This window comes from Molossus molossus, unplaced genomic scaffold, assembly GCF_014108415.1.
Source record: "Molossus molossus isolate mMolMol1 unplaced genomic scaffold, mMolMol1.p scaffold_m16_p_6, whole genome shotgun sequence".
NCBI lineage: Eukaryota > Metazoa > Chordata > Mammalia > Chiroptera > Molossidae > Molossus > Molossus molossus.
The window spans coordinates 116,688,090-116,711,493 of NW_023425399.1; the positions used below are offsets into that span (position 1 = coordinate 116,688,090).

Sequence of the window (23,404 nt, forward strand, 5' to 3'; positions counted from 1 at the left end):
ATATGCCACATTAACAGAATGCAAGATAGGAATCATGCTTTCATTTTGATAGATGCAGGAAAAGCATTTGATAAAATTTAATATCGTTTCAAAATAAAAACTCTCAAGCAATTGGGTGTGGAAAAATGTCTCAACACAATCAAGGCCACTTATGACAAACCCACAGCTAACTCACACTGAATGGTGAAATGTTCAAAGCTGTGCTGCCAACATCAGGAACAAGGGTCCCCACTTTCTCCACTCCTAGTCAACATGCACTAGAAGTCCTAGCCAGAGCAATTAAGCAAGAAAAGGAAATAAAAGCATCTATATCAGAAGGGAAGTAAAATTGTCTGTCTGCAGATTATGCCTTTATATTTGCCATGTGTATATATAGTAGACAAAACAAAACAATAGGGATATAGTGATAGGGACACAGATGTCTTTTATGGGTGAGAATCTGGTAACTGATCGTATCTACCTCTTTACTTGCGCTGAGAAATCTGGAGTTGTTTTCTATTCACCTTTTATAACTACATAGGACTTTAGGTACTTACTTCCTTTGATTCTGTACTGTTTTTTCCTTTATCCACATGCATTTATACAGCTCTAATATAAACTGCTTTAAATCCTTTTCAGAATGAAACAGAATGTACAATTATACACATATCATCATTATCCAAACTGACTGGTAAATGGCCAAGGATTCTTATATGCCTCCAACCTGTTTTCTTAGCCTTATATTCTAATTCAGCCCTAATATGTATATGGAAATACAGTCACATTGTGTCTAAACTTATGTATATTTGCTGCAACTAAGTATAGGATTGAGTTAAGATTTGGTTTGAGGCTTGGATTTGCATAGTCTATGCAGCCTGAACCAAATTACTGAATTCTTTTGAACCTCTCAGAATTATCTGTAAAATGGTACAAAATTCTTGTAGGATTAGAAGTACTTTATGTGAAATTATTTAAAAACAGCAGATGTTATTAAACCCCACTGGCCATTCACTGGCTGGCTGGTGCTGGTTAGCCAAGTTCTCCGGGTTTGTTTCTTTTAAAATATGATTATCTGCGTAATTTTTAAAGGAATTGGATGAATACATGAAAACATAAGAGAGATATATACAGCACCTAACATGAAAGATTCTTAGTTAATTTTAGTTTTTCCCTCTTTACCTGTTGCCTCCACCTGGAAGGTCCTTGCTGCTTTTTAAAATCCTCACAGGAGGATATTCCCATAGATTTTCAGACAGAGTGGGTGGGATGGAGGGAGAGAGAAGATGATGTGAGAGAGACACTAATTGGTTGCCTCCAGCACGACCCAACCAGGGCCAGGGATCCGGCAGAGGTGCGTGCCCGGGGTAGAACCAGGACTCTCGGGTCTGCAGGCGGATGGGCGGCGCGTCCTTTCCCCACCGGGTAGGACGCTGCATGAAGTGAGGTGGAGTCCAAGGGGGTCTTTCCTAGGTTTTGAACGGTCCTTGCTGGTCTCAAGGTTCTCCGTGGGTATTTTTAAACCTCCATTATATTTTGACTAGTTTTGTGCCTTTCTTGCCCCACGGCTCCAAGTTTTGGAACACTTTACCTTTGTATTCCCTCATAATACTTTGATGTAGGTGGTGATGGTTACTTATTGCCTCGAGTTCGTGCTTCCAAGGGCACCAAGGGTGTCGGACTCCTTTCCTGGGCTTGCTCGAGCCGTTGACCGTTCCTCCTCGACAGCGCAGCTTAGCCTACGGACACTTGCCGTCCGGTCGCCGCGAGGATGTGGGAATCAGAAGGGACAGTACGCGAGAGAGACCACACTTGAAGCCGTGGAGTTCGTGGGTGCCGTGGACGACCGCACAGGGGCCCGGGTGCGTCTCCCTCGTGAGACCCGGTCTGGGCGCAGGGCGCTGCCCGAGGCCCTGCGCACCCGGCGCGGCCCCGGCGCCCAAAGGGAGGCGGTGGGTTGTCCGCGGTGCGCCGAGCGCCCCTGGGAGCCGTCTCAGCACCCCGTTAGAGGGCTCCTGTCCTCCTCGGTGCCCGACGGCCGGCCTGCGGGGGGAGTGGCCGGCACCCGCCGGGAGGCTCCTCCAGGTGAGGCGGCCCTCGGGGTCCGGGCCCAGGTGACGCCGCTCGCCCTCCGTGCGCACCAGGCCAGACCGCGGAGCGCGCATGCGCACGGCGCCCTCCCCGCCCCCACCGCGCGCCCGCCGCCCCCAACGCGGCCCGCCGGGCCATGGAACCCGCCGCGGTGGGCGCGGTCCCAGCGCTGCCGTGCGCCCCCTCGGGCGCCTTCCCCACGTGAGGCCCGCGGGCGCTCGGCCGGGGCTCGGCGGAACTCCGGGCCGCTCCGCCCGCCTCCGCGCTCGGCCGGGCGCGCGCCGCGTCCCCGCGGCCTGTCCCCGCGCGTGCGCGCTCCGCCGGGCGTATGTGTGTGAGTGTGTGTGCGGCCGAGGGGTGGGCCGCCGCCGCCGCCGACGATGCCGCGGGGCCGCCCCCCGAAGCCCAAGGAGAGCAAGGCGCGCGGCGACACCGGTAAGCGGCCCGGCCCGCCGCCGCTGTGCCGCTCCGCGCGAATGTAGTCCCCGGATGCGGCGCGGAGGGCGCCGGGAGCGGCCGGGCCGGGCGGGGCGGCCAGGGGTCGGGCGGGCCGGGGCCGGGGCCGGGGCCAGGAGGGCCGAGGACCGCGCCGCGCCGACCGCCTCCCGCTGCCGCCGCCGCTGCCGCCCGACTGCCGGCCGCAGGCGCGGGCGGAATGATACGGCGCGGCCCTCCGCCGGCTGGGCCTACTTTCCTGGGCCGGCGGCGGCGGGCCGGGGGCGAGGTGCGCGCCGCCCTCCTCCCCCTCCCCCTCCCCCTCCTCCCTCCACTCTCCTGCGGCCGCCCCCCTTCCACCCTCCACCCTCCTCCCTCCTTCCACCCTCCACCCTCCTTCCACCCTCCACCCTCCTTCCACCCTCCACCCTCCACCCTCCATCTTCCATCTTCCTCCACCCTCCATCTCCCTCCGCTCTCCACGCTCCTCCCTCCGCGCTCCTCCCTCCACCCTGCACCCTCCTTCCACCCTCCACCACCTCCTCCCTCCTCCACCTCCTCGCGCGTCCTGCGTCCTCCGCCCGCCCGCGGGTATCGCGCCCCGCCAGGCCCGCCGCCCGGCTCGGGAGGCCTGTGGACGCAGGTGCCGGGCGCAGCAGAGCCGCTGGCTGGCTGGCTGGCTGGCTGGCTGGCTGGCTGGCTGGCTGGCTGGCTGGCTGGCGGGGAGCCGGGGTGACAGCCGCGGTCCTCCGTGTCCCTGGCCCTCAGGGCCGCACCAGGCTCTTGCTTCCGGGACAGAGTGCAGCCCTGAGAGGGATGCATCCCGCGCAGGACCCAGCCAGTGACTCAGTGCCCCTGCCCTGCGGGAGGGACGCTCAGATTCAGCGAGTACAGGTGCAGGTGCGCAGCCACCGTCGGTCGGCAGGCATCTTGAGGACGCCCTTCCTGGGGCCCTCTGTGAAGGGGGTGCAGTGGAGAGGGAAGTTAGGGACGTGCTGTGATCGGACTGAGGGCACGCACTCCAGTCTGGACTGACCCCTCGTGCGGCCTGCAGCCTGGGCCTCGCTGGGCCGCCGTCCACGTGCGCAGCTGTCCCTGGGTCATCGCCCAGCGCCCCCCAAGTTCTCATTAGTGGCTGGTGGTGGCTGGTAGGAAGTTGTGAAGGTCCCTCGTCGTGGTGGCCTTGTTCTGTATGTCGTTAATATGCTTCCCGCCAGAAACCGCATCAGGCACACTGTCTGGGTCACTTGGAAGAAGGTGCAAGACACTGAAGGGCCACTTCTCTCACGTCCAGTCCTCGCACTTGTCCTTGTCGATCACCTCGTGTTTGACAACTAGGTCTTGTAGCTTCTCTGCAAAGGTGTATTTTCCCCTGGCCCTCGGTTTCCCGCGTGGCCATCGTGTGTCAGGTGCACTTCTGCAGGAGCCTTCGGAGTGGTCGCTGCTCATCCGTCCTGTCATCTGTGGCCTGTCAGCCTCAAGGGTCCCTGTAAAATAGCAATCAGGTGGTCCACTGCCTGGTTAAAACTCTGGAGTGCATTCCTCTCTCCCTTGACTAGAGACCCAGGCCTCCGGGGTTCCAACTGCTCTTGTCCAGGCCCAGCTCTCCTTTCTCGGTCCTGCTCCAGCATGGAGCCCCCTGTAGTCTGAGGCCAGTGTTTGTGTGTCTGGTCTTACTGTCCCCATGCCCAGGGCTCACCTCCTCCCCTGCTGTGTGGGGCTCAGTGTCCCAGCTCTCTGAGCATTCCCACTTCTCAGTCATTCCTCGTCTGCCACAGTGGTTCCCAAAGCAGGCTTTGGGGGCCCTTGGGAGTCCCCCACACTTTTGGGGCTCCGCAAGGCCCTTCCACAGCCATGCTAAGGCAGTTTGGCTGTGTTACTTGGTTCCTAAGTGAACTAATACGACAGCACGAGGCCTTGCATGGATCAAGGTGGTGGTGGCACCGAGCTGGGAGGCTGCACTGTGGACACGGTTTCACTCCAGCCTCAGGCACAGCGGGCGAGTGCAGAAGCAGCATCGACGTTTTTTGTGAAAGTCAAAACTTACTGTTTTGGCTCTTCGGGACAGTGTCCCATGGTGAGAGCACCCTGTGGCGTCGGGGAAGCCTGGGCTGCCCAGAGAAAGGGTGTGGGGCAGAACCTCGCTGAACATTTAGGCATGGGCCTGCTCAAAAACGCTTCGAAGTACCAATGCGCTTGGCACTCGGGCACAGAAGTAAGCCTCCTTTCTAGGGTGACCGGGAACATTTGTTCAGCGCCGGCTCTGTGCCTGCCATGACCCTGGCCATGTAGAGGTGAGTGAGGGAGGCCCTTTTTTCTGTATCTTAGTTATTTTAGTTTACATAGCAGCAGCGTGACCTTGACGGAAACCACATGCAGGTCTGTGTGGCTTCCCTTTGGTTTTCCAGTGGAACGGCATGAGTCTGCTCCCGGCCTGGCACCTTCAGCGGGCTGCCCGCTCAGTTGCTTTCCGATGGAGGGATGTTTGTCCTGTTTCATGTCTAGAGAGCTGGGGTGGGCAGACCTCGAGCCAGACGGGTAAACAAGCCCTTTCTCGCTCAGCTTGCCTGGTCAGGCCACGGCAGGTTTCCTTGGTTGCATTCGGACACTCGACCCTTCCTTGCCTGGGAGGAGTGGGGACCGCAGAGCAGGTGGACTTTACGAGGCAGGTGCAGATGAGGGGCCTTCAGCAGCAAAACCAGGCACTGTTGGTGGGAACAGGTCAGGGGAGATGGATTCTGCTTAAAACCCCAACTTTGTAACCACGTCGGGCACCCGGGGATGAACAGATCTCTTCACGAAGGCGCACCCTCACTCTGTGACTGAGCGTTCTAGGCAGGAGCTTGGAGCATTTGGGATTCTGGGGAAGGTGTGATTACGTAGCACTTCACATGTGAAGACTTTATTATTCTTTTAGTGGTAAGTTAGCAGTTGCTTTGTCCACGGGCAGGCTCCTCCTCTGCTCCACTTCCCGATTGCCATAGCTTGGGGCATCCCAAGGGAAGCCGGAAATGTGTTCCAGTAATTACTTTGATTGGATAGAACATCTACACAGAAAAGTGTGCAGATTTTAAGTGGAGAGCTTCATGGGCTTTCATAGGTAACCAGCACCTAGAACATCAGCAGGACCTTAAAGGCTCCTGTGACCTCCCAGGCAGTACTGGTGCCTCCCCCTTGTCTTCTCCGGCTCATGCTGGAACCGTAGACTGGCTTGGCCTGCTTTTGAACTCAGTCGAACGTGTACTATGTACACTTTTGTTCCTGGCTTCCTTTACTCAATATTTGTTTTTGTGAGATTATCCCTATTGTTATATAGCAGAGATGTGTTCATTTTCACGGTTGTATAGTATTCCACTCTGTGACCACAACTGTCATTTAGTTTATCCTTTGGACTATAGATACATTAGTTGTTTCCAGTTGGGGGCTGTTAAAAGTAGGTGCTGCTGCCAACTTTTATTTATTTCTGGGTCAAAGTGCATAGTGCCAGTCTTCCTTTGATAATACAAAAAACTTTATATATATGTACACATATATATATACATATATATGTAGATATAAATATATAGTGAATACTTTCTTGTTGATCTGCCCTTCTCTCTATGTTATATTTCAATAAAAGTTTTACCTGAAACTAAAGAGCTATAACATACAACTTTCTTTTGCATTCCCGTCTTTTTCTTTAGATTAGGGCCAACCACCTATAGCCCAGCCTGTCTGGGCAACAGAGTTCATTGGAACAGGTCACACTCATCACTGGTAGCTTTCGGGCTGCAGTAGCCAACTGGAGTAGTTATGCAGAGGCCCTCTGACCCAGAGTCTGAAACATTTGCCACGTGACCGTTTACAGAGACAGCTCGCCAGCTCCCTCTCTGAGAAGTAGACGGTGCTTCCAGCCCAGCTGTAAGCCAGGAAGTCCCATCGCCTTCCTGCTCCTGGCACCGAGGAGGCCTGGGGCGATCAGAGCATCTTCCTAGGAGAGGGCCTTCCTGTTTACTGGAGCCTGATCTCTGTGACCTGTGAGGACCTTGTGTCAGTTATGGGTGGAAGGTGGATGTTCTCCTGAGTCATCTTCAGAGGATGAATGGAGACCGTAACAGCAGTTGTGCGTCTGTATTTCACGGCTCTCCCCAGACCTGTGCACCCCAGGTCTTCTCACCCCACTCACTAAGTGTTCTCTGCCCCGCGTGTTGAGGGTGATCTCGCCACGTGTTTCCCGAGAGCGTGCAGAGGTGGTGTTGACTGAGACAGCCGTACGGGGATGTGAGGCAGCACCAGGGCAGCTTACCGTCTCAGTGGCCATGTGTATGTTTTAAAGTGTCTCAGTATAAAGTATACGTGCCGCTCACTCTAAAGTTTAACATCGAAACAGTGAGGTGCTGGCGTGTGGACAGACACACAAACACAAATTCTCAGAGCACACCGGGCACAGAGATCGCGTTCCTGGGCAGCGGTTGCTGTAAGAGTATGAGCAACCCAACCCTTTAACGAGGATCTGCCTGAGTATTTGTCTTAACCCTGTGACAGGTGTATTCCCTCTCATTTATCCTGACCCCAGTACCAGTGTTTGTGAATTCCCACAGCCAGAACTTTCTCCCACAACAGCATCAGATGATATAGTTAAAATAACAGTCCACGCAAATACATATGCAATTTTTTATATTGGGAAATGGGACGTTAACAGCACCCCAGAAGTCCCCATTGTGCTCCATCCAGTCAGTACTCTGATGAGACTAACCGTTGTCCTCAGGTCTGACGACCTAGATCAGTTCTGCCCCCTCCGACTGTTTCCCTCCGTAGTGAAAGTTTCCCAAAGTGGTAAGAGCATATCAGTGTATGTGATTCCAGTCAGCCTTTAATTTGGGCCTTGGGAGTCTAAACATTTCATTATTAGTTTAGTGCAGGAATTTGAATAGAATATAGATATAGTTAAGAGCAAATAAAATAAAAGTTAGGTATATCTTCTCCTTAGGAGACCCGTCTCATTTATGAATGAAGTTGCAGCCTTGAATTCCATCAGTGTTTCCGAATCAGCCAGGAGAACTTTTGCAACTGTTGCCAGCTCTCCAGCCCCTGCTGCGCCTCCTGCCCACCGTCCTCAGGCTGCTGTCTGTGGGCTGCAGCTCCCGCTGCAGGGCGAGGGCGGAGGCGGAGGCGGAGGCGGAGGCTCCTCAGGCGGGGGGCTGCTGGCTCAGGTGTGGGTACCTGTCAGCACAGGTGTAGGGGAATTCGAGCAACCTGAGCATTCTCGTCTTCAGCTTAACCCTACCCTGCTTCTGAATTTCTAAATTCTGGTCTTTCTGGGTCAAGTTTGTTACAGTCATATGTGACCTATTTCCAGTCTATCTTTGGTTAATATGTATTATATACTTAAGCTCAAATGATGAGACTCGGAGTATATTTTACTTATTTTCAAGAATTGGAGAGATTTAGGACCTCTTTATTCTATGACACTGTTGACAACTGTCGATGATTATTCCATAGTTGTTCATATTTGAAAACAGTGTGAAGTTAACAGCCGCTTGTAAACCTAAGTGGGTTTAGAGAAACACGCTGTGAACCCGAGGATGGTCCAAAGCGTGGCGGCCCTTCACCTCCCGAGACCGCAACTGTCTGAGCGCAGTTTCCGCTCTTGTTGCCTCAGGCTCGCTTCTCCGCGGCTGTCAGAGGCGGACGAGTTCGTGAAGCAGCGTTTGCATTTCCACTGGAATGGTTTAGAATGACCGAGAGGTGCGGTGCCTCCGGGATCGGTATGACTCAGAGACCACAGAAGCAGCAGGCAGTTGGGAGCACTCTGCTCCCCATGTTTGCACTGGGGGTCCAGCCTCAGGAGCGGAGCTCGCCCCGGAAGTCTTAGGCAGAGGTCAGGTGCTGCTGTGCTGCGTCCCGGTCACCTCACACTTCTTGTAACCTAGAAGCATGTCCATTGAAAAACTCAAGATGTCATGAATTTTATGTAAAATCTCTCAAAGTTCTGACATGATTTGGTTTCTAAACGATAACCAAGTAATTTTATTTATGTGATAAGAATAACTGGTATTTATTGTCTGTACTTACACAATTTTATAGATGGAGTTTTAACATTGAATGCGGAGAACACTAATTATGCCTATCAAGTTCCAAGTTTCCATAAATGTGAAATCTGTCTGCTGTCATTTCCAAAAGAGTCCCAGTTCCACCGCCACATGAGGGACCACGAGCGCAATGACAAGGTGTGTGTTTCAGGGCAGACATGTGGGCGCTGAAACGGGGGGTTGTGAGCACCCTCCTGTGCACTGAAATTGTTTCCTATCATTCAGAGCCCTAAAGTGTGGGCACTGTACGTTCTGGGAGTAGCGCGTGCTTGTGTAGCTGTGGCTGTGTTCCTGGTTGTTAGGAGATGGAGAGGGAGAGAGCTGGCCTGGAGAGTCTGTTGCAGTTGCTGGCTGGTGGGAAGACAGTCGCCAAACATACCCTCTGCAGCACTTTCTGTTCCCTCCACGGACACAGAACTGGGCCGTGGTGCTGCGTCCCCGGCAGGGCGGTTACCATGAGTGTCTTCAGTTTAAAACGGTGCTCAGATGTGTTAGGTCGCACTTCAGCGGGGAGCAGGGCTCTCACACAGGTGTGGACCCTCGTAGGGCCCCTGTGGGAAGATATGAGGGTGTCAGTGTCTCAGTGGGATGGTTGCCTGACAGACGAGAGGTGGCCGTTAAGGCTGCAGTGAGAAAGGTGGTTGCGGCTCCCTCCAGGTAGGAGAACTGAGCCAGCCCACCCTTTGAGGCCAGGGCAGCCCGAGCTCTTTCCCAGGGCCCGGGCCCAGGGCGGCTCCGCTCCACGGTCAGGTGAGGGGGCTGCTGTGCTGAGAGCCTGGTGTGGACACTCGTGCCCACGGGCCTCTTCCCACGAGAAAACCCGGAGGACGCCCGCGTCCTCGCTAAGGCCTTGCCGCCGCAGACACAGATGCCAGAGGTGACGCTCCCTCTGCCGTGAGCGGCGGAGCACCTTCCTCTGCGGAAGCTCTCAGGCTGAGATAAGCAGCTCTGTGGAAACCTAGTAACGTTTTCACGATTGCTTATTTTACTTGTTTTACTATCTGCTTGATTCTGTCCATAGCTGTGGGGTTGGCTGCAAAGGGAGGGAAAATCGGCCCAGTGCGAAGTCCCTCCCAGCTGCTGTCAGAGAGCCCGCCCGGCACTGGGCGCAGCCTTCCTGCGGGACGCTTCTGCAGGACGTGTCGGTCGGTCATCGACTGCTCCGCAGAGGCGTCGGAGTGTCTTGGGAAGAGTGGATCGCGGTGCTTGTCAGCGTTTGGACGGCACTTGCTGTGGGAGGTTGTGCTCCAGCGGCTGCTCGACTTTTCTCCCCACAGCCACATCGCTGTGACCAGTGCCCCCAGACGTTCAACGTGGAGTTCAACCTGACGCTGCACAGATGCACCCACAATGGGGAGGACCCGACCTGCCCTGTGTGCAACAAGAAGTTCTCCCGCGTGGCCAGCCTCAAAGCGCACGTCATGCTGCATGAGAAGGAGGAGGTAGCTGCCCCGCCCCTCGCGAGTCCTGGCCCCGTCCCTGGGCCGGACACACCCCTGCAGAGCCTCGCAAGGTGCTGGGGCCCGAGCTCTCACGTTGGCCTCTGCTGATTCCAGTTCGCGGATGGGACGTTTTACTTTCTGCCAGGTCACTTGCTGTTCAGACACTTGATGTGTAGTATATTTGGAGGATCAAAATATGTCTGCGTTGGCTGGAAGAGACGCCTACCTGCTTCTTTTTGTATCCTCACCTGAGGATATTTTTACATTTATCATCAGATAGAGTGGGAGGGAGGGAGGGAGCGGGGAGGGAGAGAGAGAGAGAAAGAAAGAGAGAGAGAGAGAGAGAGAGAGACATTGATGTGAGAGAGACACATCAAATGGTTGCCTCCCGCACAACCTGACCAGGGTCAGGGACGAACTGCAACTGAGGTACGTGCCCTTGATCAGAATCACACCCTCAACTCATTGGTCCACAGGCCGATCGATGCTCTAACCACTGGAAAACCCAGCCAAGCCCTGCTTTTTTTTTTTTTAACAGAAATTAACTTTAGTAGAAAACTGGAGTGTCCAAAAGTAAATTTTCTGCCTGTGCGTGCTCCTGGATCCCCTGACCTGTGGACATTTGGGAGGAGAGAGGTGTTCATGACGATGGGAAGCAGGTGACATAGCGAGGGAGCGTCCTGAGCTTGAGGGTGACAGGCCATATTGCTGTTGCGGGCGTGGGGCCTCGTTCCAAGTATAAGTGGCTGTGGCTTCACGAATATCACCCCACCCCCATTATCACTGCAGAAAACGCGAAACGCGGAAAGCGGAGGCGCTGCAAAGCCACCTGCCGTTCTGCCGCCCAGGCCGACTGCCGGCGATCACTGGGTGAACTTTTCTCCTGAGGCGGAGAACACATACAGTCTTCAAATGACATGTATAAAACGTGCATCCTAAAAATTGAGTTTCTACTTTCTGTGTAGGTTTGTTTATTTTATTTATATTTTTATCCTCACCCGAGGACTTTTTCCATTTTTTGTTCTGATAGAGCGGGAGGGAGAGAGAGGAAGAGAGGGAGAGAGAAACATCGACGTGAAAGGGACACATCGAGTGGCTGCCACCCGCACGACCAACAGCTGGGGACAAACTGAAATCTAAGTACGTGCCCTTAGCGGGAACCAAACCCGGGTCTCTCTGGACCACAGGCTGATGCTCTGACCGCTGAGCCAAACCGGCCAGGTCTAGGTTTGTTTATTTTTAAGATGGTTTTAATTTTTACATAAAATAAATAATTTTTTATCTCTTAAAGTTACTGCATAAGTGAGGCATGTGTAATGTGTGAACAGTGGCGTCTCCATCACCCGCGACTCCAGTTCTCGCGGGCGGTGTGGGTGTGCCCAGGCTCCTCTGCTGCTCTGTGCCTCTTCTCTCCGTTCAGCTGTCGCACGCGTGGTCACGCACACCTGCTCGCCATAGATTCGCAGCCACGCGGTGTGACGTGGGCGCAGGCCACTGTGGTGGGATGGAGGTTGCTTCCTGGGTGTCGGCACGTGGGTCGCGCAGCAGTTCTCCGGGCAGGCGGCCTTGCATCCAGAGGGCGCTGTGTCGGCGCTGCGGCGGGGGGGGGAGGGGAGGGGGGGGTGTGTGTGCTGCCGGAACCTCGTGACACAGCTCTCCCTGCACACATGTGTGAGTCCGGAGTTGGGACAGATACCGTCAGAGGTTCTCTGAAGCTGTCTTGCCCGTCTGCACCCGGCCGGCCGTGTGCGAGATGCCCTTCTTCACGCCACTCCGGCATCCGTGCTACATGCCTGTTTTCCCAATCTGCTCGTTTAAGATGGTGCATTGTGTCGTTTGGATTTTTTTGGTTATGAGTGAAGTTAGCATCTTTTCATGTTTGTTAGCCATTAGCGTTTTTTCTTTCAATTTTTTTAGTTTGGGGAGGTGGTGGGGATTACCGGTCTATTTTTGTAGCTTTGTACCAGCTGTTTTCATACCTAGGAAATTAGTTTTTTGCCCTTTCTCAGTTTCTAACTTTTTCCCCCTTGGCAAAAAATTTTAAATGGTCAAATAGTAAAATTTCCAGTCTATTCACTTATGGGCTCTGGCTCTGTGAGGTGCTTAGCAGTGCTGCCTGCAGCCTCAGCTGTCTGTCTGACCCACGTGTCTTCCGGGGCAGGCACAGCGCCCGCGCCGTGCCAGAGCCTGTGGGTTCACGCTGACCCGGTCCTGCCACCCTCCCAGGCTGCTAGCTCTCCCAGGTCCACGTGTGGCCCGTGCCGTGGCTGCCACGTGGCAGCACAGTGCGTGCCGGCTGCAGTGGTGCTGCGGGAGCCCGGTGGCTCCACGGCTGTGCACCACTCCGCGCACTGCACTGCTGCCGGGGGGGGGGGGGTGAGCGCAGGGTCGTTGAGGTCAGCTTGCTTTCTGCTGCAGGGCCCCGGCCCCGCTTCTGAGCCACAGCCCTCGATGGACGGCCCTCCTTTCGGGTTCGGTCAGCGTGACCGCAAAGACAGCCCGGGGCTGAGGGCTGGGGATCAGGTGATGAGCATTTGATTTCAACCTCCCTTCTTAGAAGACAGAGGGACACAAGCCAAGAGCCCTCTGTCCCCGTCCCTCTGCTGGGCCTCACCCCAGGAGGGCACCCGGATCTTCTGGTTTGCTGGCGGGTTTCTGCCTGGAGTGATGAGCACATGTCTGTGTGCCGCTTACTCTCCTTTCTGGCTTGTCCTTGACGTGAGCTTTAGAGTTTTGCCTACTTAGAAATGAGTTGGTGTTTTTATTTTGGCTGCATTAAATTTTTAGGTTGTTCTAGGGGAGAATTGAACATGTTTGCAAAATTGAATCTTTATCTCATTAAAACATCACTCAGTAATGTCTGTTCATGTGGATTCAGTGCATTATCTAAACTTATTCTTAAATGTTTTAAGGTTTTTATTTATATCCTTTGGGGGGTCTTTCAGTTACATGTTCATGGAATCTGACTCGAGTTTTGTGCATTTTCTCCTTGATGTCGGCTCGCCGCGTGGCGATCCCTGAAATCGCCCAAACAGTTTGTTTCCGGGGAGAACGAGGTCCTGCGTCCAGCCTGGGGCCTGGCCCCTCTGGCTCCGGGAAGGCGATGGCGTGGAGCCTCTTGCTGCCCCGGCCCAAGCTGTCCTTGGGGCATGTGATCCCGGCTCCGTGGCCTGCTGGACACAAAGCACGGGAGGGGCTTTCTCTTACGTGGCCTGTTTTGGTTGTGGCCCAGGGCACATATACTTAACGTGGCTTTCACTGTATGAGCAAACTGTTCACAAAGCAGGGTTTCACTCAGATCCTGACAGATCTCTGAGTCGTCATGCTGGCATCTCCTGAAATGCACTGATCTGGTCGTTAGGTAAAGTAGTAGAGAGCGGATGGGTCTGAGCTGGAGAAGAAGCGGGAGGTGCAGAGCCTCCGCTCACAGCCCGGCGGGGTCTGGGGCAGCCTGTGGAGAGGAACAGTTCGCCATAAAAATTCAGGAGCTCAGAGGTCACTTTTTAAAAAAAGCGGCAGCAAATTCTAAGGTATTTTTTCTTTTTGATTGTTTCCGAGAAAGAACTCTCTTTATTTTCAACAAGATACTGACAATGTAGAAATCTGGTATTTCCTTACGTTCTTATGTAACAATACTAATGAAGAGGTACGTAGTTGCAGTCGTTACCGGCTTGCTCGCCACGCTTCTCCTTCGTGCGCGTCCTTTTCTGCAAGGATGCTGAGCGGAGCTGGTGAACGGGCACGTACATCTCTGAGTCAGTGCAGCAGTCAGGACACGCGGGGGGAAGGAGGGCTTTGTGCTGCGTGAGGTCTGTGGGAAGAGCTTATCCGCTGCAGGCCCCTCAGCCCTTGTTCACCGTGGACAGCTCGTTTCGAGACTTGTCCAAGCAGCAGCTGTGCTGTGGGATTCCCACGAGCAGCCCTCCGGTCAGCCATCCCTGAGGGCTGCTCCGTGCACACCTGGCTGTCGCTCAGGTGCTGGGTGGGTGCAGGCGCCCACGCCCTGTCTGCAGACTTGCAGGGGTCGGGGGTCAGCCGCCAGGCCGTGAGGCTCCTCACCCAGCTCTGAGCCGCGGGGCCGTGCGTCCCATTGCGGTGCGAGGAATTCACGGCTCCTAGCAGCATGTCACAAAAGTATAAAAGGCAGAGGAGGTAAATTTTATTTTACTATATTTATGAAAATATACCCAACATGTTAGAACTCAAACATTGAAAGTGTTTGAGCTCTTTTCTTTTTTTAATTCTCGCCCAAGGGTGTTTTTTTTTTATCTGCAGAGAGAGCCCGAGAGAAACATCAGCGTGAGAGAGACACGTCGACTGGCTGCCTCCCACAAAGCCCCCACCAGGGCTGGGGATGAACTGCAACCAAGGTCCGTGCCCTTGACCGGAATCAAACCCATGACTCCTTGGTCCACCGGCCGATGTTCTGACCACTGAGCCAAACTGGCCAAAGCTGAGCTCTTTATGTTCTTTCTTTTCGCAGTAGGTCTTTGGGGTGGTGTGTGCATTTCACACTCACTCCGCAGGCCTGCTCAGACCCGTCTCAGGTGCTCGGCGGCCATGCCTGGACGGTGCCGGACTTCTCTGTGATCGACTGCCATAAACGAGACGAAAGAGTGGTAGATGTTTCCATTGCACATGGACCAGCTGCCATTTTCTCGTGGCGCGGTTTATCGGCTGACAGCCGAGTCCCCTCCTGAGCCTTTCGCGTGAAGCCTTCTGCTTCTCGGAAGCTTTCGCGGCACAGACGGACAAAATGCCAGGCGCCTGTAGCTGACCTGAACACCGCACTTTGCTCAAACATTGTGTAGTTCTCATCCTCTTCCCCACATTTCTGTCTTTTTCTACCAACCGAGGAGTGGTTGTGCCTTCATATTTAGACAGGACGATGCACTGCTTGCGAGGCGGGAACGGGGTGTCCGAGGGAAGTGTCGTCTGCGCTGACGGGAGCAGCAGTGGCTCTGGGTGCCGGCTGTGCTCACACACCGTGTCCTCCGCAGAACCTCATCTGCTCCGAGTGTGGGGACGAGTTCACTCTGCAGAGCCAGCTGGCCCTGCACATGGAGGAGCACCGCCAGGAGCTGGCCGGCGGCCGCGCCCACACCTGCAAGGCCTGCAGGAGGGAGCTGGAGACGGCCGCGCAGCTGAAGGAGCACATGAAGCACCACTACAAGATCAGGTGCGGCCTCCACGGCCCGGGGGGTCGGGGCTGCGCGTCAGACGGCAGATGCTGCTCGATGGGTCAAAGTGTTGGTGATCTGGGGTGGCATCAGGACCTCTTTATAAGGTGCAGCTCATGTCTGCAGCAGGGAAGATGAGCTTAGAAATTAAAAGTAGGTGCCAGCTATGTGGGTAGAAAGTTTAACTTGTGTTTTAATGTTAGAACTGTAGTACACGGTGCTGTGATGTTGTTACGGGCAGGTGACGGTGTGTGAAGTGGATCCGCGGGGGTCAGAGGAGCCCTCTTATTTTTATTATTTATTTATTTATTTATTTATTTATTTTTTAATCCTCACCCGAGGACATTTTTCCATTTTTTGCCCATTTTTTGTTCAGATAGAGCGGAAGGGAGAGAGAGGAAGAGAGAGAGAGAAACATCGATGTGAAGGGACACATCGAGTGGCTGCCACCCGCACGACCAACCAGGGCTGGGGACAAACTGCAACCGAGGTACGTGCCCTTAGCGGGAACCAAACCTGGGTCTCTCTGTACCGCAGGCCGACGCTCCAACCGCTGAGCCAAACCGGCCAGGGCCAGAGGAGCCCTTTTAAAGCACTGGTTTATTTCATCCTCCATCACTGTTCACAAGCTAATGAGCCTGATACGGTACTTGGCGCAAATAGAAATGTACAAAGAAGTCCGCCCGATCAGCCAGTGTACTTGTAGGTCCCTGATTGCAGATGAGAAGAAATAAATTAAAAAGCGAGAACAAGTACCTTTCCCAAGGTTTTACAGCATCAGGGGTTTAAACACAGACAGTTTGGTTTTAGTCTCAGAATGTTATCAACCATGCCCATATATACGTACATTTATTCCCGATAAAACAATAAGTCTTTCAGAATTTCACAGTGAGCCTCTTCCTGACCACACATGTTACTGACATGGAACTCCGTGTTACTGCTGTGTCCTGCCCTCTGTGCTCCCGTGAGCCCAGGTCACGTGCAGCTCACGCTCGCCCAGCTTGCTGTCCCGGGCTGGGCGCCAGCACGTGGTCTCCCCTGCGCCTCGAACCGCCACAGCGACAGCCCCGACCCCGCCTTCCAGTGCAACTCCAAAGGCTGCTGGCTGCCCCCAGAACACCTGCAGAGAGGCCTTCACTGCGTCGCTGTCGACGCCGTGCAGCCCCCACACTCTCCCTGTTTCCGGGAGTTGTCTCCCGGTGGGATGCGTGCACTCCACACACCTGGTTTCACTTTGATAAAGTTAACACAGGCACGTCTGATGTGTCTCAGGTTTTGGAGAGGTGGTGGATGATATTTAGGGGCTCATCATGCACTAGCACACACTGGCCCTGGGCCTACTGGGATTGAGGGACGAGCAAACGCACAGCCTCATCCTCACAGGGCTGTCATTTACTGGAAGACGACAGGGACCAAGTGGAGGGTCCGACGGTGCAACAATCTCAGTGTGGTGTTGAGGGGGAAGTAAAACCGCACTGGTCTGAGCGATGAGAGCCCACCAGGACAGGCAGGGCCGGGCTGTGGGGCCTGAGACCACCCAGGGAGTGAGAGCCTATCCCGGGCGGTGGAGCCTGCGGGGGTCTTACCACAGAAGGGCCTGCCTGACTCGGGCACGGCTGCTGTGTCGGCGAAGCAGGCGGACCACCGAGTCAGAGGAGCGGAGACCCACCCTCTGTGCTAGAGACGGACCGAGGGCCCTCGGAGGGTCAGGGAGGCCGGCCCCCTCGGAGCTGCCCTGGGAGTCGGGGTCGGGGAGGGCAGCAGGGGCCCGAGTCCTGCGGCTCAGACTGGCCGGGGAGCGGGCGGGCCAGCTGAGAGCTGTGCTTGCCACTGCGGGTGAGCTGCCCCCAGGAGGTCGGGCGAGGGACAGGTCAGTGCAGGTGTCGCAGTGGTTGGAGGTGGGATTTGGGGCGTCGCCAGCGGGGGCGGTGTTGACACGAAGGCACGGAGGAAGGAGGTGGCAGAGGCGCGGGTGTCTGACTTCACAGGCGAAGCTTGTCTGCGAGAGGCGTTCTGCGCCAACACGCTCTGTACGTGTGGACAAGGTGAATGTTTATGACGTTGGGTACGCAAGGCTACTACATGTCTGTGTGCACGCATGTGTGGGCAGGGTCACACACCTCAGGTGGGACCGCGTTTCGCTGAAGCGTGTCCTGGTGACCAGCCCCTACCCTCCCGGGGCTCTCACTGCCCGCTGGCGAGAGGAGACAGCCTCATGAGCCCTTCACCGCAGGGCGGCAAGCGCACGGTCCTACAACCGGAACGTGGACAGGAGTGGATTCACGTACTCGTGCCCGCACTGTGGGAAGACCTTCCAGAAGCCCAGCCAGCTCACTCGGCACGTCCGGATCCACACAGGTGCGGGCTCCCCTGGTGGCCTCAGCGCCAACGGCCGCGGGCCGGCCTGGCTTTCCGGCGTGCTGCGTGGTCTGGGTGCTCGTTGTGAGATTGGGGGTAGGCGGCTGATGTGTGAGTCTACAGGCACGGGGGGCGTTCTGGCTGGACGGATGGCTCGGGGTCCTGAGTGTGGGTGACGAGCGTGGGTGGGAATCCGTCAGAGGCTCACCGTGGAATTCTGTGTCCCTTTCCCCTCTAGGCGAAAGGCCCTTCAAGTGCAGTGAGTGCGGAAAGGCCTTTAACCAGAAGGGGGCGCTACAGACGCACATGATCAAGCACACAGGAGAGAAGCCCCACGCCTGTGCCTTTTGTCCTGCTGCCTTTTCTCAGAAGGGGAACCTGCAGTCCCACGTGCAGAGGGTGCACTCAGAGGTGAGCCGCCCTGGGCTGCGGAGGGGGCTCTCGGCACAGCCCTGCGACATCTGGGGGCCTGTGTGGGGCAGACTGAGATGCTCCAGAAACACCTCTGGAGAGTAGTGACTGAGCATCGCTCAGTCCCGTGACAGATCTAGCGTTGACGCTAGCTCTGCACAAGGAGTCGGGGTAGACGGGACGTCTGCAGGTGAGCCCAGGCAGCCCGTACGTGATGACTGAGGCGCGGTGACGGCGAGCCAGCAGGTGCCTTCTCCGCGCCTGGGCCTGCCCCGCCCACTGCCCTCTGCTGCACTGCGGGCTGGCACCGCGCCACACGAGAGCCGGAGCTGGGACTGGCGATGACAGGTTCACCCGCCGTGTAACTGTCCTTCCTCGCCCGTGTGCTTCCGGCGAGTGCTCAGTTACGTCTGTCTCTGTGTAGCCTTCACTCTGGGCCGTGTACTCCACCCTCTAGGACACTGAGGACATACGTCAGACACCTTCTTTTTATTAAGTTATAATAACTGAAAACACGTGTTTCCACTCCCAAACCAGTTCCGATGTAGAAGAGACCGATACGTTAGTCATCTCATACTGCAGCATTGGTCAAAGAGCTGGACACTGATTCTAGAGCTAATTTACAGGAAAAAGTAACGTTAAGGGTTACACTGGTTCTGTCATTCTGAATGGAATGGTTACTTATGATGTGTCCTAATTCAAACGTTTTCATCTGGTAATTAAGTGTAGAAAACCATTTTTTGTCTTCCACTCTTTCAGGTCAAGAATGGCCCTACCTATAACTGCACAGAATGCAGCTGTGTGTTCAAGAGCCTCGGGAGCTTGAACACACACATCAGCAAGATGCACGTGGGGGGGCCCCAGAGCGCCGCCAGCTCCGCGGAGGCCGCCCACGTGTTAACGGTGAGTCCGGCGAGCCGGTGACGGGCGTGCTCTCCCCGCAGCCTGTCATTGTGCTCGTGCCCTTCAGGTCGGTGTCGCTGAGAACGTGGCTTCGTCCACGCACTGCTGTGCACGCTTTTCTACGTGCCGTGAGGTTCTGCTGCTCTGGTTAGCGGGAGAAAAGCATCTGGTGAAACTTAGGGGGTGTTAGACGGTCCTGTCACCGGAACCAGTAACAGTAACACAGGCGGAATCATCAGTTTATGAAATTGTAATTCCCGCAATGTTTCTGGGGATTATCAGTGAATATTTTTATCATTATAATTTAGAAATCAAGTATCCTTTTAAGATATATTTCTCCCTGTTGAAGATGACAGTGGTAATTTTCCTCAGACTTTGGATGTTGGGAAACAAAATTGTATTATTTCTCAGTACGTATATTTAAAATGATACGATTTCAAGCGCTACTTTTATTCTCTTTGGTAGGATTCTGTAGCTCAGCCTCCATCTATCACTTCCACCTTTCAGTAAATGGCAGAATCTAAGCCCCGCTGTGGCACCGCGTGGCACTGTGTGGCACTGTGTGGCACCGCGTGGGGGTGGTGCAGCAGACCTGGGCCAGAAGCGGGAGCTTGCGGGTGTGTGTTCCGAGAGCCTGGCTGGCGGCCTGGGCGGCGTCCACAGCCGCGCCTGCCCCGGGAACACAGCCTCCTGGTGTTTGCTCCTGAGCTGCAGACTCATCGCTGCTGTCTGTCTCCCTTCCTTCCCCTGTTCGTCAGGGAGGGCGTGTGAATAGTCCTAAAACTGGGAGCAGTCAGGGTGTGAAATCAGGTCTTAAAATTCCGTTTTGGACTGGGTATTTTTTAATGAAATTTTTAGTGTGTAAATCAACCAAATATTACGAGTTTGCACCATTTCCTTTGGTAAAATGCACATGAAGTATGTATAGTGACTAACCTGGAATGATAATCCAGATAATTTAAAAAATTTATATTCCTTTTCTTTTTCTTTTGAAACTTATCTTTATTGTTGAATGTATTACAGATGTCCTTCCTATTTTTCCCTGTTGACCCCTCCTCCTCACTCCCGCCCCTCCTGCCTTCCCCACACTATCGTCTGTGTCCATTGGTTGTGCACATGTGCGTACAAGTTCTTTGGTTTCTCTCTTCCCACCCCCTCCCCCCTTCCCTTTGAGCTTTTTCAGTCTAACAACCAGTTTGTACTTCTTAATTCCTTCATCGTTTTCACCCATTCCCCCTAATTCCCCTCCCACCTGGCAACCAGTAAAATGTTCTCTGTATCTATGAGTCTGTTTCTGTTCTGCTTGCTCATTTTGTTTGTAGATTCAATTGTTGATGGATATGTATTAATTGCCATTTTATTGTTCATCTTTTATTATTTTTTCTTTTTCAAGAAGACCCTTCAACATTTCATATAATTCTGGTTTGATGGTGATGAGCTCCTTTAGCTTTTTCTTATCTGGGAAACTATATGTCCATCGATTCTAAATGATAGCTTTGCAGGATAGAGTAATCTTGGTTGTAGGTCCTTGCTTTTCATCACCTTGAATATTTCTTGCCACACCCTTCTGGCCTGCAAAGTTGCATTTTGAGAAATCGGCTGACAGCTCCTTTGTAGGTTATGAACTGCTTTTCTCTTGCTGCTTTTAAGATTCTCTCTGTGTCTTTAACCTTTGGCATTTTGATGATGATGTGTCTTGGTGTGGGCCTCTTAGGGTTCATCTTGTTTGGGACTCTCTGTGCTTCCTGGACTTGTATGTCTGTTTCCTTCACCAAATTAGGGAAGTTTTCTGTCATTATTTTTTCAAATAGGTTTTCCGTTTCTTGCTTTGTCTTGTCTCCTTCTGGCACCCCCAAGATGCAAATGTTGATACGCTTGATGTTGTCCCAGAGGCTCCTTATGCTGTCCTTATGTTTTTGGATTTTTTTTTCTTTTTTGCTGTTCTGATTGAGTGTTTTTTGCTTCCTTATATTACAAATCAATGGTTTGCATCTTGGCTTCACCTACTCTATCGATTCCCTGTAAGTTATTCTTTATTTCAGTTAGTGCCTCCTTCACTTCTGACTGGTCTTTTATTATGCTCTTGAGGCCCTCACGGAGTTCCTTGAAATTCTCACTAAGTTCATTGAGTGTCCTTATAAGCAGTGTTTTGAACTCCCTTTCCCACGGGCCTCCTGCCGTCTCCTGCAGGTGTCCTGCACTCCGCCTTCAGGCTCTCGCTGGGGCGTCAGCGAGCACAGTGCGAGCCTCTGGCGCTCTCCCAGTCGGGTGGCTTCTTTTTCAAGACATGCTTCTCCGCTTGTTGCACTTTTCTTGGGAACCTAATTAGCTTTTCCCTTCTGAAAGTTCCCTTCCTTCTGAGCTGCCCGCCTGGAGCCCTCTGCCAGGCCCTGGCTGTTTCAGAGGTAGTTCTTGGGCTCCTGCGCTCTTGGTGTTCGGGAACGAGGCAGAGCGATCCCGTGTGTGACCTTTCCGTGCAGGATGGAGCTGGCTCAGCCCCAGGGTCACTTCACCTCTGACGGGCCAGGGACCCAGCTCTCCAACCTGGGCTTGCCGGAGGCAGAACAGAGAGGACTTTGTGTTAATTTGGGGACCTAAGTGCCACAGAAGGCACCAAGCTTTCCCCAGTAGTTTATTTATTTATTTTTATAGCGCCCCCCCCCTTTTGCCTGAAGGTTTGTACCTCCCTGCTGTCTGGCTGTGAAGGAAGATGAAGGGTTAATTGTCAGTCCAGTGTGTGTCTCCCAGTCTTCACTTTCTTTGTTAACAGACTATAGAAAGCAACTTCCAGAGCAGTTCTAGGTCACAGAGAAAGTGAGCAGGAAGGGCAGGTACGTCCATACTGTCCCCGCCACTAACACCTTCCTGGGCACGGGGCCTTTGCACACCAGGGACCGGATGCTGGGTGTCGCCGGCAGCAGAGTCCACTCTGTGCTGTGTGTGGGCTGGACTGGCGTGGGAGGCCCCGCTTCCACCGTCAGAGCACGCGGGGCGGTTCTCGCCTGCGCCGCGCTGGCTCCGGCGTGGCGTTTCCAGCCCAGGTCTCTGCGGACACCCAGCAGCCTCGTGGATGTTCTCACTGTGGCTTTACAGAGCGTTCCGTTCTCCTGCGCCCGTTTCCAGGAGAGCTGATTGTTTTGCCCAAGTGGTCTCTTATTCCCTTATTTCGTAGCTCTTTCTGTGCTTCATTCTGCTGGGCACCGGAGTCTGGTTTGCTCAGGTCCCACCTTGAATTGCTGGTACCTCCTAACACTGCAAACCTTCCGCGTTGTAGTTGAAACTTCACCGAGTATGTTCTTTTAAGAGCCAGTATTGTGCCAAACATAAACATTAGTGAGGGATTATATTTAAAATCTGTTTGGAATATGGTTAGATTTTAAAGCGTACAGGGAAGGTATGCTTGTATTTTTCCTCATTCTAAAAAAACGAAGTACAAACTAATGTGGTTGTTTGTGTTTGAATGAGAATGTCGCTGTGTTGCAGGCCACGCTGTTTCAGACTCTGCCTCTGCAGCAGGCGGAGGCCCAGGCCCCAGCCGCGAGCCAGCCGGGCTCACAGGCCGTGACCGACGTCATCCAGCAGCTGCTGGGGCTCTCGGAGCCCGTGCAGGCCCCGGCCCCCCCGCCCGGCCAGCCGCTCAGCATCACCGTGGGCATCAGCCAGGACATCCTGCAGGTGAGCACACTGCCGCGCGGGTCTGGGCGCGGGAGACGTGGGGCTGGTCAGAGGAAAGGGGTCTTCACTGAAAACACGTCCCATTTGAGTAGTTACAGTGAAATAAGAGGCTTATTTAATTACTTGTGGACAGTGCAGAACTAAATGATTTATTAATCTATATACTTTTTAAAAGTTTAAAGCCCTAATTTTTTCTCTGTAAGTGAATGTACTTGAAAAGAAGGCTTTTCAGAACTTCCTTGTGTCTGTCCCTATTGACAGAAGAAATGTTTCATTGTTTCTTGAGGCTGTGCTGTAACTGTTTGGAGTCAGCACTGTGCTTGTGTCTGTGTGCCTGTCCCATACATGGAGGGTGGGGTAGAGAGGGAGCCCTGTCCTGGTCTATGTGAGGGGGGAGCTGGGGAAGGGAGCCCTGTCCTGGTCTGACCACCAGCGTCACGTTCAGCCTTCATCTCCAAGCAGGCGGCCTCGCTCCTCCCCTCTAGTTACTACTTAGTGTCAGAACGAACCTCTCCCTGCCTTTGTGGGGACAGGCTGGCAGGTGCAGGACAGCAGTGTCCTCAGGGTGAAACCAGTGCAGCTTAGACAGTGATTTCCACGTCTGTTCAGAGACGGCCACAGCCGCCTGCGGTCACACCAGTCACATCAACTCCCAGGTTCCCTTTAACGTAGAAGGGTAGTGCCAGCCACGCGTGTTTGGGTGGAGGTGAGGTGTCAGTTCTCAGAGGAGCCTGGTCGGCCTCCGGGCGGCGGCCCCGCGGCTGACAGACGGCGGCTTGCACGCAGATGTTTCTGGTTCTGGGTGGCGGCGCTGCGTGCGCGAGGCGAGGCTGGCGGGCAGCAGGTGCGGGCCGTCGGATCT

The 23,404-nt window shown here is 54.1% G+C and overlaps 1 protein-coding gene across 2 annotated transcripts in view; it reads left to right on the top strand.

The window, feature by feature from the left end:
* Positions 1–2,447: 2,447 nt before the first annotated feature.
* Positions 2,448–23,404, top strand: part of ZNF236 (zinc finger protein 236) — a 59,322-nt gene continuing 38,365 nt past the window's right edge. For both annotated transcript variants that reach the window (XM_036245117.1, XM_036245115.1), the window contains exons 1-8: positions 2,448–2,502; positions 8,569–8,711; positions 9,851–10,015; positions 15,016–15,194; positions 17,429–17,553; positions 17,792–17,964; positions 18,724–18,867; positions 22,351–22,542. In XM_036245117.1, coding sequence (XP_036101010.1) covers positions 2,448–2,502; positions 8,569–8,711; positions 9,851–10,015; positions 15,016–15,194; positions 17,429–17,553; positions 17,792–17,964; positions 18,724–18,867; positions 22,351–22,542 — 1,176 coding nt within the window. The remainder of the gene's footprint in view (positions 2,503–8,568; positions 8,712–9,850; positions 10,016–15,015; positions 15,195–17,428; positions 17,554–17,791; positions 17,965–18,723; positions 18,868–22,350; positions 22,543–23,404) is intronic.